Source organism: Mustela lutreola, chromosome 2, assembly GCF_030435805.1.
Source record: "Mustela lutreola isolate mMusLut2 chromosome 2, mMusLut2.pri, whole genome shotgun sequence".
Taxonomy (NCBI): domain Eukaryota; kingdom Metazoa; phylum Chordata; class Mammalia; order Carnivora; family Mustelidae; genus Mustela; species Mustela lutreola.
In genome coordinates, this window is record NC_081291.1 from 80,534,616 (window position 1) to 80,548,582 (window position 13,967).

At 35.0% G+C, this 13,967-nt stretch overlaps 1 protein-coding gene across 3 annotated transcripts in view; it reads left to right on the forward strand.

Moving 5' to 3' along the window:
* Positions 1-13,967, forward strand: part of SLC4A7 (solute carrier family 4 member 7) — a 108,812-nt gene that overhangs the window by 34,949 nt on the left and 59,896 nt on the right. For all 3 annotated transcript variants that reach the window (XM_059162430.1, XM_059162428.1, XM_059162429.1), the window contains exons 2-3: positions 7,696-7,777; positions 11,621-11,767. In XM_059162430.1, coding sequence (XP_059018413.1) covers positions 7,696-7,777; positions 11,621-11,767 — 229 coding nt within the window. The remainder of the gene's footprint in view (positions 1-7,695; positions 7,778-11,620; positions 11,768-13,967) is intronic.

Below are 13,967 nucleotides of genomic sequence, written 5' to 3' on the forward strand. Positions count from 1 at the left end.
TCAGTAAATATTTATTGAATGAATGAGTTCCATAATTCCTAGTCTTTAAGGGAATGAAACTTTTCTCATGACCTGTTGGATTTACGGGGAATAAGGTTATTATCTAGTGGAAGAAGAGGCAAACCGACCATATTGCTAAGGGATTTTCTGGCTGTCTCCTGTTGGTTTTTACTAGAAAACTGCAAAGGAACCCTAAAAATAGCCAGGTCATGATAACCTTGTGCTGACCGGAGATAAGGAATCTTGACAGAACACGTACTGGGCCTTATTTCGTTGAAAAACTGATTGGGGTGTGTGTGTGTGTGTGTGTATGTGTGTTTTCCCTTTAGTGCAGAATGCCTGTGCTTTTCTGCACATTTTAATTACTAATAAGATTGTGATAGTTTTCTTTAAAAAGCCTGTTTTAGAAATAGATTTTATTATGCTTATTTCAGTAAACATATACTACTTGATAACCATAAAATAAGTGATTTGTATGTTTTTTTTTGTGTGTGTGTGTACTGATTTGGAACTTGGAAAGAATGCATTTCCCCATAGAAATAATATAATAAATATTTGTGATTTATAATTTCAAGTAGAACCCTGATGAGGCTTTCCATTTGTTCATGACTCTTGTGCCTTGTGATGAAGTACGTGACAGTACAGTGTGTCACTAGCAATCCTCTTTCTTATTGGAGTCCATTATGTGGCAGTTTTTATGCCTCAGACCTCTTAGTTTTCTTACTCTTACATTCTTTGTTATTTCACTTTTTTCTTTTGAAACTTTTTCTTAAAATCCATTGTGTTTAGTTTTAACAGTGGTATATAAAATAGATTTTTAAAAAATAAACATATAATGTATTTTTATCCCCAGGGGTACAGGTCTGTGAATCGCCAGGTTTACACACTTCACAGCACTCACCGTAGCACATACCCTCTCCAATGTCCATAACCTCTTAATCTCACACAACAAACTGAGAGTTGCTGGGGTCCCTCCTCCAAATCACTTATGGTTTGTCTCCCTCCCGATCCCATCTTGTTTCATAAAATAGATTTTTGAAGGCTTTTTTCTCCAACATCCGAATCTATCTGCACCGGGCACAAGGCATTTTTCTCAAGACTTTAATTTTTTTTTCCCCCCTGTGGGAATTGCATGATTGTCTGAGTTTGAAATTTGCTGTTTTAAATTTGTAGTAATTTCCCATATACCTCTTCTGTCTTTTCTGCATGTTTTAGAGGAATGAATCAGAAATGCCAAGTGAGTTCTTTAGAAACTACGAATATCATTCTTTGACTTTTATTTTATGAAATGGTAGGCATTGATGATTGATCTCCTTTTAATTGGATTAGAAAAGATTATTTGCCCTATTCTTAAGCTTTTTGCCCATAAATTTATAGTTTCCTAAATAAGTTCAACTTTTGGTGGTAGATGGGGATATGGTTAGGAATTGGAAATGTTGGGGAAACTTGTATTTTGGAGGGGGACAACATTGTTATTTATACATACTCTGATAAGTTGCCCTACACGTTTTGGGGAAATATTCTGACATACAAATCAACTTTTAAAATACTATTTATTGATTTAGGTTTCTTTGTATTTCAGTGAAAGTGTATGATTTACAGTATTTTCTTGTGAATTGGAATATACTTTTCATTTTCTGAAGGATTAAAACAATGTAAGTGAAGTTGACAGTATTCCCAAGCAGGCTTACTAAAATGATTAAGAGCATGAAGCAGTCTTTATTGAAGAGCGTGTGCAGTACTTTAGTCCTAATCATAGTGCAGGAAGGGAGGTGGTGTTTAAACTTTGGTGTGCACCAGAATCACATAAGGGGGTTATTTAATAGAGATACTTGTTACCCACCTTAACCTACTGAATGAGCACGTCTAGCATAGAGCAAGGGGAGATGAATTTTAATAAACTCTTTAGGTGTGCCTGAATTTTTAATACATTTAAAAGTCTCTTAAAGTAATAGTTTTATATCCTTATGAAAGTTACTTGCTGTATCTTGGCATTTTCTCCTAGATACTTATGCATGTATTTCCTGTGAATAATTCTTCATACAACCGTAATACTATTTTAGGATATATTTTAAATCTTCACTTCATTTTTAATTAGGAAACTTATAGGTATTTGTTTCTGTACTTGTAAGGCCTCTCTAATCTAGTTAGAAAGCTTTTTTTTTCCCCCTTAAACATGGAATAGTTTCCTCATTTAGTTTAGTAAAAAGTGGGAGCATTTTCTATGGGTTCTGTATTGTTTTGTGGCATTTTATGTAATATATCCTTCCACAATGCTTTCAGGTGGGTATTATGCTCTGTAGATGAGGACCAAGATAGGTAAGTGACTTTCAGAAGATTGCATTCTTAAGTCTTCTTCTGTATTCACATGGCTAAAAATAAATCAGAGAATATAAACTAATAAATTCAAAAGTCTACATCTACTGCCAGAGGTAACTGGTTTTCCTGTTTTCTTGTATGTCTTCCAGTGTTTCATTATGCAAATTAAAATATTCCTGTTCTGGGTACTTCCTAACACAGAAAGTAGCAGACCTTATATATGGTTCTCTACCTTGTGTATATTTCATTTTATAATAGGTCTTAGACACTATATGTACTGGCATGAAAAATACCTCCCAGTACCTTGGTATGCCACTGGCATAGCCATTCCTCTATTAAGGGACTCTTGGACTGTGTCCAATCTTTTCCCATTATAAGCTGCAATAAATAATCTTGTACATGTGTCCTTTCATACATAGAGAATTTAAACTTTCATTATGATCTTATATTTCTAGTTCTTTATTGTCTTCTTTGTTACGGAGCACTTATAATCTGATTAGTAACCTTATTTTACAAACAGAAATGGAATAGAAATTTGAAACCAATGCAAATAATTTTCTAAAGATTAGCGTGAGTCAATCTTACATTGACATACTTTGGATAGCCTTTTTTTTTTTTTTTTTTTAAGATTTTATTTATTTATTTGACAGAGGGAGAGAGGTCACAAGTAGGCAGAGAGGCAGGCAGAGAGAGAGAGAGAGGAGGAAGCAGGATCCCCGCTGGGCAGAGCCTGATGTGGGGCTCGATCCCAGGACCCTGTGATCATGACCCGAGCTGAAGGCAGAGGCTTTAACCCACTGAGCCACCCAGGTGCCCCTTGGGTAGCTTTTTTATTCTTCCATGTATTTCAGTTTTCTCAGTGCCTTGGGATTATTTCATTTTAGGAAGGCTTTATAGGCATCACTTATCTGATGTTAAGAATGAAAACATTTTGATGTCGGGGGTTGCTCTTTGCTGTTACTATATTTAGTTTTTCATTATATTCTTGGAGTTAAAAAATGAAGTTTTGGGGTGCCTGGGTAGCTCAGTGGGTTAAAGCCTCTGCCTTTGGCTTAGGTCATGATCCCAGGGTCCTGGGATCGAATCCCACATCAGACTCTCTGCTCGGGCAGGGAGCCTGCTTCCTCCTGTCTCTATGCCTGCTTCTCTGCCTACTCTGTCAAATAAATAAATAAAATCTTAAAAAAAAAAAAGTTTTTTCCTAGATGCAAATATAAAAATAACTGACATATTAACGGATTGAAATTTGAACTTATTCTCTTTTTAAATTACTAAAATTAAATGTTTGTTGTAACAAAAAAATTAAACAGTATATGATTGTCTCTGTGTTATTGCTTTCCTAATCATCAATATGAGACCGTTTGAAGGTTAGCCTTCCAAATATTTATTACTGTGTAATACATTTTTGTATATACTTTAAAGAATACAAGTGTACTTTATATAGTATATAAACATACTCTATATTTAGAAATACGGCTTGAGGCATTATCCTAAAATGATAGGATTTAAAATGCAGTATATTTGTTTCAGAAACGAATTGTCCCCTTGAAACATTAATGGCTTTGTTCTAAGGGATTTCCAGTATATAAAGTCATATGCATCCTGCAGACTTTGTTGAATTACTTGTAATATGTCAAGATGACTATTTGTGTGGCCTACTTAATTTAATGTTTGCATTTATAGCAGATTGCCTTTTTGATTCGTGTTTCACAGTTGTTGAAAAGCTACAAAAAGTTTTAAGAGAAAGGGGGAATGCAGATGCTCCTCCCCTTGTTTATAGTGCTAGTATTATAAATTTCTTAATACTCTTAAAATTTGAACTTTAGTTTGTTCTGCCAGTTACACGTGAGAGCATTCTTCTTGAAAACCCAGTCAGTCACAATAAAATAATATTCTTAGTTGGCTTTACGTTAAGTGACTTACTTACTTAAAGCCTCACAGGCACGATTAAATGGGAGCCAGCTGGGTGGGCCATGAGAGGAGGGGCTGGTAGATAGACTTTTTTCAGCATGCCACTTTTTGCACATATTGGGGGCATTTTTTGGTATGGTAGATGTTTAGATGTCCAGCTTAGGTTGTTTTTGAGTATTAGTTAATAGTGTTGTTAGTCCATATAAACATGTAAGTATATCTGTAGAAATAAAAGGTATTTTTTGGTTAGGGGTAAGAGAAAAATCTGTTGTTTTCTTTCCTATCTTAGCCAGCGTTCCTGATAATGAAAGTTTAGAATGAGAGCACTTAATCCCTTTTAGAATACACAGTATGCTACCTCTTGGGAATAATTACCTTTTAGGAGACTGCTTATATTCAACCTGTACATAAAATCACTGGAGGAGAGCTGAAGGTTTTAGAGTATGAAATGCTTACTAATTATACTTTGTTTTTTTGTGTGTTTCTAAGTGTGTATTTTTGTGATTCCTATTTTAGTCTTTCCTCATTACTTATTGGTGTTTGATTGTTGTGAGGCAGTTCGATGAACCATACATACTGTTGTCACTTGTCTTTCTCAGTCCATTATGTGAAAATACAGTCTGTTACCCGCTCCTGTAGACATGGAGCCTTAGTAAGTCATTTGACTTCTGCTTTTTCTGTATTAAATTGAACAGCAATCCTTCAAAGTTCTGTACAATAACCTCTTGATACTCAATTCTATTTGATTATATATTTGAATTGTCTTATCTTCAGAAGGTGGATTTGGATATCAAGAGATCTGCATTGCCTTAATGTATTGTTTCTGGTTCTGAATTTTGGGACGTAAATAGAGTTTGGATAGCAGGGTATTTGTATAAAAAGTTAAATTGATTCAGCTCTTGGGGGCACCTGGGTGACTCAATGGGTTAAAGCCTCTGCCTTCAGCTCAGGTCATGATCCCAGGGTTCTGGGATCGAGCCCCACATCGGGCTCTCTGCTCAGCGGCGAGCCTGCTTCTTCCTCTATCTCTCTGCCTGCCTCTCTGCCTACTTGTGATCTCTGTCTGTCAAATAAAATAAATAAAATCTTTAAAAAAAAATTTGATTCAGCTCCTGATTTAAAGATTGGAGAATTTAGACACAGAATCTGGATAGGACGGCACAATTATATACGAATAATATGCATTGAAAAAAGCTGTACCAAACATATGCTAGTATAGATCAAAATTGGAGGAGATGTTAATCGATCATTTTAACCAACCTCCTGTTTGATCCTTTCTTAAATGGTCTTCCAGTTTATGCTTGGCCCTTGAAATTGGTTAGAAGCTAACTGTGTTCTTTCCAGTTTATTGTTCTAAGTGTTAGATCCTGGACAATGAGATCAGCCATAAAATGGGAATGGCTGAAAATATGTCTTGAAAAATTTGAAAAGTGCTATAATTTGATCAATAAAAAAGTGCCTGTATTCTAGAAAAATAATATTCAGTGGGATATTAATGTTGCAATTAATGTTACTACTATAATTATATTTATATGTATTTATATATCCTATATAAATACATTTATTTATGTAAACATATTTATGTATAATAAAATTATAATTTTATTATTTGATTCTCTTATCTCCAGTTGTCTTCTGTTGCCTAAAGAATTTCCGGTTATAGTATAAGGACCTTCAAAGAGAATGAATTAGATTATTTACTTTCTTTTTTGAGAGCTCTTTCCTCTCCTCCTTTGGAAGGTTTGTAGTACTTTGATTTTATCTGAGCCAGAACATTGTCCATTTCCTGTTGCCCATCCTTTTGCCTGCTTTGAACAGTGGTTTTAGCTTATCCACCTCTTTCTTCATCATGCCCCCCAGTGCCTTCTAGGTTATATCTGGATCTTTAGCCTCTTCCTGAGCCATCCTTTCCTAGCATTCATCTTTCAGTTTGATTCTTTGACGAAAGCATTATAGGATAGCACCTCCCTGGTGTGATTGGTTTGCTGAAGGAGGTTTCATATTCTGGGTTCTTCAGCATACTCCACATATAGCATAGACTGTGTGAGCTGATCTAGGTCACTCTTAAAGTTTTTCGTAGTTTTGTTTAATATTGCCAGCTCTTCCTCAGAACCTTTGTATATCTTTCCAAATTCTTGATTGTCTTCTCCAATATGTCTCCCCAGTCCCTGGCTTTGTTGAACATAGCTGAGTCCTTGTTCACTGTTGACTGAGTATTGTACACTGTTCTCTAGTCTTAAAATGGAATAGACTTTCCTGAGGAACTAGAAAACTTCTTTGCCTACCCAGTCAGGGTGCACCTGTTGAGACATGTTGCGGTAGTCATATTGGACAAAGTGCAAGGCCTCCTAACAATGGTAAAAGTTGGCGAGGTTTCCTTGGTCAGCTACAGCTGACCCATGCTGGGCAAGGGTTCAGTATGGGCCACAGCTCAAAATGAAGACTTTTTGAGGGAAGGGAATTTCCTCATCTGTTCATATCTGTGCTGCAGAATCTTGAGCATACTAATGTTCCTTTCAAAGTTAAGTTCGAAGTTGGGAAGGGAAGATAAAACTAAAATTTTATTCATTTAAAAAAATAGTCTACAGTATTTTACAAAAATATGTTTCTTTTTGTTGAGCTGGAAAAGGAAACAAAATTATGAAGGTAGACTTGGAAAACTCGAAGTTAGAACCTCCTTAAAGGTTAAATTTAGTTGTGGCTTTTCCTTTGTAGAGAAATAAGTTCTTGTAACTTGGATGGGCTCTTGGTTAATTTATGAGTGGAAGTGTACTACATGTTTAGTCTATAGATGCATTTTTTTAAAGATTTTATTTATTTGTTTGATGGAGAGATCACAAGTAGGCAGAGTCAGGCAGAGGGGGAGGGGTAACCAGGCTTCTGGCTGAGCAGAGAGCCTGGCTCAATTCCAGGATCCTGGGATCATGACCTGAGCCGAAGGCAGAGGCTTAACCCACTGAGCCACCCAGGTGCTCCTATAGATGTGCTTTTTAATGTGGAACCATAATACAATCTGGTATAGCTGAGTTAAGTGTTTCCTTTTTAATTAGGGGACCTAAGAGCAAAGAACAACCCAAAAAAGCATTCCATATTGATATCCAAGGGTTTCCCTCACTGCCCCCCCCCCCCATTTTTCTCTAATTGTTGATCTGGATTGTCTTTCTGTTGTAGTGAATATATGTACAGTCACTTAGTAACTTTCATAGAAGACCAACAAAAAATTGCTACCTCAGTTCTTACCATGAAATTTGGAATAATCTTTTGTGGATTTAAGAAAACAAAAAACACCTATAAGCTTATGTTGAAAAAGAATGCAGTTAGCTATAATTAGTTAGCTTATAGTTACCTTCTTTGAGGGGAAGGCAATCTGTTACTTATTTTTTTGCTTTTTCAAATAATGCTCCTATTAGTAGGTATATAGTGTATATTTGACATCATAAGTAAATGAGAATAATTTCTTTTTAGGGTCCTGATGAAGAAGCTGTTGTGGATCTTGGCAAAACCAGTTCAACTGTGAACACAAAGTTTGAAAAAGAAGAACTAGAAAGTAAGTTTGTTTAACTTACGCTTAGCAGGATAAATTACTAATGAAAGTTTGTTCGTGTGCTTTAAATTTTACCTATTTGGGGGCACCTGGGTGGCTTAGTGGGTTAGGCCACTGCCTTCGTCTCAGGTCATGGTCTCAGGGTCCTGGGATCAAGCCCCATCTCGGGCTCTCTGCTCAGCGGGGAGCCTGCTTCCACCTCCCTCTGCCTGCCTCTCTGCCTGCTTGTGATCTCTCTCTGTCAAATAAATAAATAAAATCTTTAAAAAACATTTTTTTAACCTATTTGTGGAAACGTTTTGTTGTTATGAGGTAGAGCATACATTTAAAAGAACGTTTAATACTTTTCTAAATATAGTTCAAGGTATAATACAGCAGATACCCATATAACCATACGCATAGCTGCAGTTAGAATATTCCTTGATTTTTCTTGTTGAAAGTATTGATATAACAAAGATTTCAGAATCTCTGTGCTTTTTTTTTCTTTTGAGAGAGAGAGAGAGAGAGAGAGTGAGCGTGTGAGCGTGTGAGCAGGGAGGGGTATATGGGTTAGAGGGAGAGGGAGAATCTCAAGCAGGCTGCACGCTTAGTGTGGAGCTTAATGTAGGGCTCAATCTCATGATGCCGAGATCATGACCTGAGCCGAAACCAAGAGTTGGATGCTTAACTGACTGAGCCACCTAGGTACCCTTAGAATCAATGCTTTTCAATCTTCCTGGTGGTTGCCATTATTTACCTTGGAAATTAAAATACCAAAGTTAAAAAGTCAGTTGATTCTTTTATTTATTTATTTTTTTTTCATTTCTAGAGGCTAGGTAATATGTGTTTTTATCAATCCAGAATGCCATAGCCATAGTTATTTCAGTGTTCATTTTATAGGTCAGTTGCACTAGCCTTTTCCAGTGCTATGATACCTCAGCATAGAATTGTGGAACAAATGAATTATATGTCATTCTGTCTTCCAGGAAGAAGTCCTGGCAAATGGTTTCTTCTCTCTTTTTTTTTCCTTCTGACTGAAATAATTTTGTTTTACAAAAGAGTTGCAAAGATAGTATAGTGTTCTGTTACCCTTTACGCAGCTTTTTAAAATTTTAACATTTTACTTAACCATCATTGTTAATGAAAATGAAGAAATTAGCATTGGTACAGTTTTATTAACTAGACTAAATTTTATTCAGATTTCTCCAGTTTTCAACTGATGTTGGTGTCCTGTTCCAGGATCACGTCACACAGTTCAAGATCCAATAGTACATTTAGTTGTCTCATCTCCTTAGTCTCCTCTATGACAGTTTTTTAGTCTTTCCTTGTTTTTTCTGACCTTGACGTGTTTGAAGGGTAGTGGTTAGATACTTTGTAGAATGTCTCTAAGTTTGGGTTTGTTTATGTTATCATATGAACAGACTGAGATTATGGATATTTGGGAAGCTTACCACAGAAGTGAGCGTATCATATGTGGGGACATGTGATGTCAATGTGACTTATTAGTATTGTTAACTTTGAACCCTTGGTTAGAGTGGTGTTCCTGGCAAATGTTCTGATACACTTTTGAGGTCTTTTTGGGAACTATGTTTTTAAGTTAAAGCCTTCTGTGAAAGCTGGTATCCTATAAGGATAGGATGGAGAGAGACAAAAAAGTGTTCTCCGTATTTACTTTGTGAGGTGGAAGAAAGCCCTGTCTTTTAAAATTATCTTTAGAAATCTAGGCTTCCTAGGGCTTCTGAAAGGAATCTCAGTTATCTGGAAGCTTATTACCATATAATGTTACCTCTCAAATGTGTGCAATCTAGAACATGAAGACTAGCATTTGGATGTGGTTTTTTTTGCTTCCCTTTGTTACCCCAGAGCCTTTAGCTTTGCGTACTTGATACATATCTAAATTTCAGTGTGGGGTTTGAGGGAGAGATTACGTTTATCTGCGTTTGACTGAATAGCCCTTTGACAGAGTAAAGGTTAAAGAAAAAGGAAAGAAAGGAAAGGAAAGAAAGAATCATAGCACAGAACACTAAGGTTGATAATAAAAGCTAAATAAACAAGGCTTAGATTTTCATATTCCTGTTTATTCTTTCTAAATTGGAAACTCCTATAATTTATTTTTATTTTGGTGCATTAGGGCTATGTGCCAGAGCCATTAGTTACAAATTGGAGTACAACCTTGTAATTCCCAGTGCTCAGTGATGAGAATCTGACTCTTTAATTTCCACTTTTCTGTAGTATTCAGAAGAAAATAGTCTCACTAAAATTAAATAGTAATATCGTTGAGTTTTGTTATAATTTTTTTAGTTTTCTTATTGAGATATAATTTATTTAACATAAATTTCACCATTTTAAAGTGCATAGTTAATTTTTTTTAAGGTATATTCGCTATGTTGTGCAACCATGACCACTCTAATTCTAGAACATTTCCATCATCTCCCCTCCCCCCATGCTATACAATTGATTTTTAATTTTGGGCTTAAAAAATAATCGGTATTTAATTTCTATAATTTTATTTTTATCTAGTGTGTACTGTGTACTAGGCAACGTACTAGGCATTGGAAGATGGTAAAGCAAATAATTTTAGTTGTTTTATATCTATAGTCCATTGTATATCTAATTCTGTTTTAGTTTAAATGTAATGACTTAATTTATTGATATTACTGTGTTGGCATCTGAAGCAAGAAATCAAGAGTCACCTTTTTCAAACTTAGCTGGGTATGTGTGTTTCAGAAAACTCAAATTTTTTGTAAATGGATATTGGTAAATGAATGCAGAATTGCCATGGGTATTGATTTTAGGGTTACAAATGAATTTTAAGACGTTGGCAAATTTGAAAATAAAGAATTCACAAATAATGAGGATTGACTGTACTTTCAAATCGCATCTAAAGTTGAGGATCCTGATGGTCAGAAAATAAATACTTCAAGAAACTGAATTTCTTGAAGTATTTATTTTCTGACCATCTTATGGAACTTGTTAGGAAAAGAATGTCATTAACTATGTGTATTTCAGCATGTTACTTTTTAAAGTACGTATGGTCAAAAAGCAGACCCGTGTCAGAAGGCATTTGTAGAGTTGCAAATTAGTTAGACTTGTAGCCCACCACTCCATGTAACTTAGAAAGGAACGTTACTTAAACTATTTAAGAAGTCAAGTTCATGCCTCAGTATTTGACATAGTGCTGCTAGCTTTCTAGTTCCTTTCTAGTTAAGTTTTATTTAGTGGACAAAAGCAGAGACTACCTTTTATAACCATTTTGTTGGTCACAATACAAATTGGGAATTGTGTAAATTCCACAGTAGCTTTTTAATATTCCAGAAGCATGTGATAACCTTATTATATTGTTTCCCCCCACCGATCTGGTAATTTATGCCCTTTAGTTGGAGTATTTGGATCATTTACATTTAATGTAGCTTTCAGTAATTTGGACCTTGCTGATTTGAGATTTTCAAAACTGTAATTAATAAATGTTTGTAAATATCTGTCTATGAATATTGATTATAAGGTATTTTATTATCATTAAAGCATATCCCTTAAGGATGTCTGTTAACTAGGTTTGACATCAAAATGTTGGTGGAATAAATTTATGTCTACATGGTATGATTTCAGATAGGCCAACCTCTTCTTTCCCAAAGTGCCATTTTAACCTTGCCAAAATAATGCTTACACAAGTAACCTGTTTTATCAGTCAGTGGTATTAACCCGTGACAGCGTTCTTTTAGTGTTCTGCAAAGGAAAAGAACAGGAAATAGCATTGTTAATTACATGAGCTTAAATATAATTCTTTTTTATCAAAGTAAAATTTGGTATACTTTTATGTGTATTCTTTCCTTTTTGGAAAATTAGTAATGTTTCTGAACCTTTGGCTAGGTCATCGAGCTGTCTATATTGGTGTTCACGTCCCATTTAGTAAAGAGAGTCGTCGGCGTCATAGGCATCGTGGACACAAACATCACCACCGAAGAAGAAAAGATAAAGAATCCGATAAAGAAGATGGACGGGAGTCTCCTTCTTATGGTAAGAGAAAACAGTAGTTCCTTGTTAGCACCTTAAAATTCTTTCCTGACAAATTTTGTTTAAAAAGTAGAATATTTTCTTTCTTAAATTTTATGTCTGCTGTAATTTAGACACATTATTAAACCTTGAAGGATATATACTAATTGAAGTAATATTTTTTTCTCCAAGGAATATACTCATTGAAGTAATAATATTTTTCTCTATTATATATTTCATTATTTATATGTGCAATGAACAAATATCTGGAATCTTCAGGCTCTTGGATAAGATTAATTTTTTGGCTAGAAAGACTTATCCACTAAATTGAACTATTTGGTTATCTCTGCAAAAAAACAGTGCTCTCATTTGATAGTATTGCCTGTGAAAGGACAGAGGTTTGTTTGAAAGAAGAGAAATACAGAAGGGCCAATAGAGGAAATCAGAAAGAAAAAAGGCATATGGTAGAGAAAAGAGAATGTTACCTGAAAAAAATTTTTGGTAAGTACTGATTTAAGTGGCCCTGAAATGTGCAAATGCTGTACAGCTTGAGGAGGACTTCTAGGATATTGTAGATAGTGGACATATAAAGCATCATCATTTTTTTAGGACATAATGGGCCTGCATGGCCATCTCTACACTGTGGGTTCTAGTATGTGCATTCTAGCAAAGTTACATGAGCTGTCCTTGGAGGCATTTGTGTGCTTGCTAAAGGAATGTTTTTGTAACAAAGAGGTAAAGAATTATGGGTCATATAGCTACAACATGAACATAAGAAAATAGTGATTTATGAAGTGCCAATTCTGTGCTAAGCATTCCACCAAGCCCTTGACATGCTCTTTGATTTAATTCTCTCTGCGCTTTTAATTTTATTTATTTTTTTAATTCTAATTTTAATTCCAGTTACTTAACATACAGTGTTATTTTCATTTTAGGTGTATGATATAGTGATTCAGCAGTTCCATACAACACCTGGTGCTCATCACACCAAAAACATTCCTTAATCCCCATTTCCTATATCACCTATCACCTACCCACCTCCCTTTTGGTAACTATCAGTTTGTTCTCTATAGTTAAGAGTTTGTTTCTTGGTTTGTCTTTCTCTCTTTTTTTTTCTCTTTCCTTATTTGTTTTGTTTATTAAATTCCACATATGAATGAAATCATATGGTATTTATTTTTCTCTGACTTAACTTTGCTTGACATTATACTGTAGCTCCATCCATGTCATTGCCAATGGCAAGATTTCATTCTTTTTTATGGCTGAACAATTCCATTGTGTACATACCACATGGCTTTTCTCTGCATTTTTAAAAGATGGGTATTGTTTTCATTTTGTAGATGGAGATACTTCAGCTTAGAGAGGTTAAATGTGATGGAAATCTCTTAAAAGCCTCTGTTAAGAGGTAGTACATGGCCTAGTATATGATGGCCTAGTACAAAGTACTAAGTGGTCACATAGTTAAACAAAGGTCCTGTAGGTAGCAATGGAGAAACCAATACTAATTTCAGAAAGGATCACTGGTAGACTTTGATGATATTAGGTAATTAGAACTATGTAGAACTATTTTGCTGTTCTGTATGATGTGTCCATCCAGTTTAGGATATCTTCTGCTATTTTGAATAGATCATTATGCTTTTCTAATTGATGTGAATAAAAGGGTACATCATGTTTTTATAGAATGCTATCTGTAAAACTGTAAGTGTGGTCACTAGGATAGGTATAGGTGGTTTGATGTTTCAAGCTAAAGTATACATGTGAAGTCTAAATATAGTGGTTTGAAGAATTTAGTGGAGGAAATATTTGTGACTTTTTGATGGAATAACTATTCTTAGAAAAGTTTTATGCCACTGAAGTAGGTTTCTTTTGGTTTTAACTGCCAATATGTATCCAAGAAATTGCTATGAATGAGGTCTCTTTTTTCCCATTGTCCACTCTCTAAATGTAAATTACATAGGACTTTTGCTTCTGGACATGATAGAATAACATGAATTTTCCCTCTTACTTTAAACAATTAGAAAAATTGACAAAGTGCATAAAACATTAACTTACAGATATTGGACAACACATTGTACCATTCTGACCACTGAGAGAGGGTAGGAAAGTGAGATGAGCCTTATTCTTGCCTGAGCATATTAAATAGAGACAGTTTCCAGGCCACAGCACAGGGAGGGGAATCTGGAACAGAACCTTGCAGGCTCTGAGAGTTGAGATAGAGATTGGA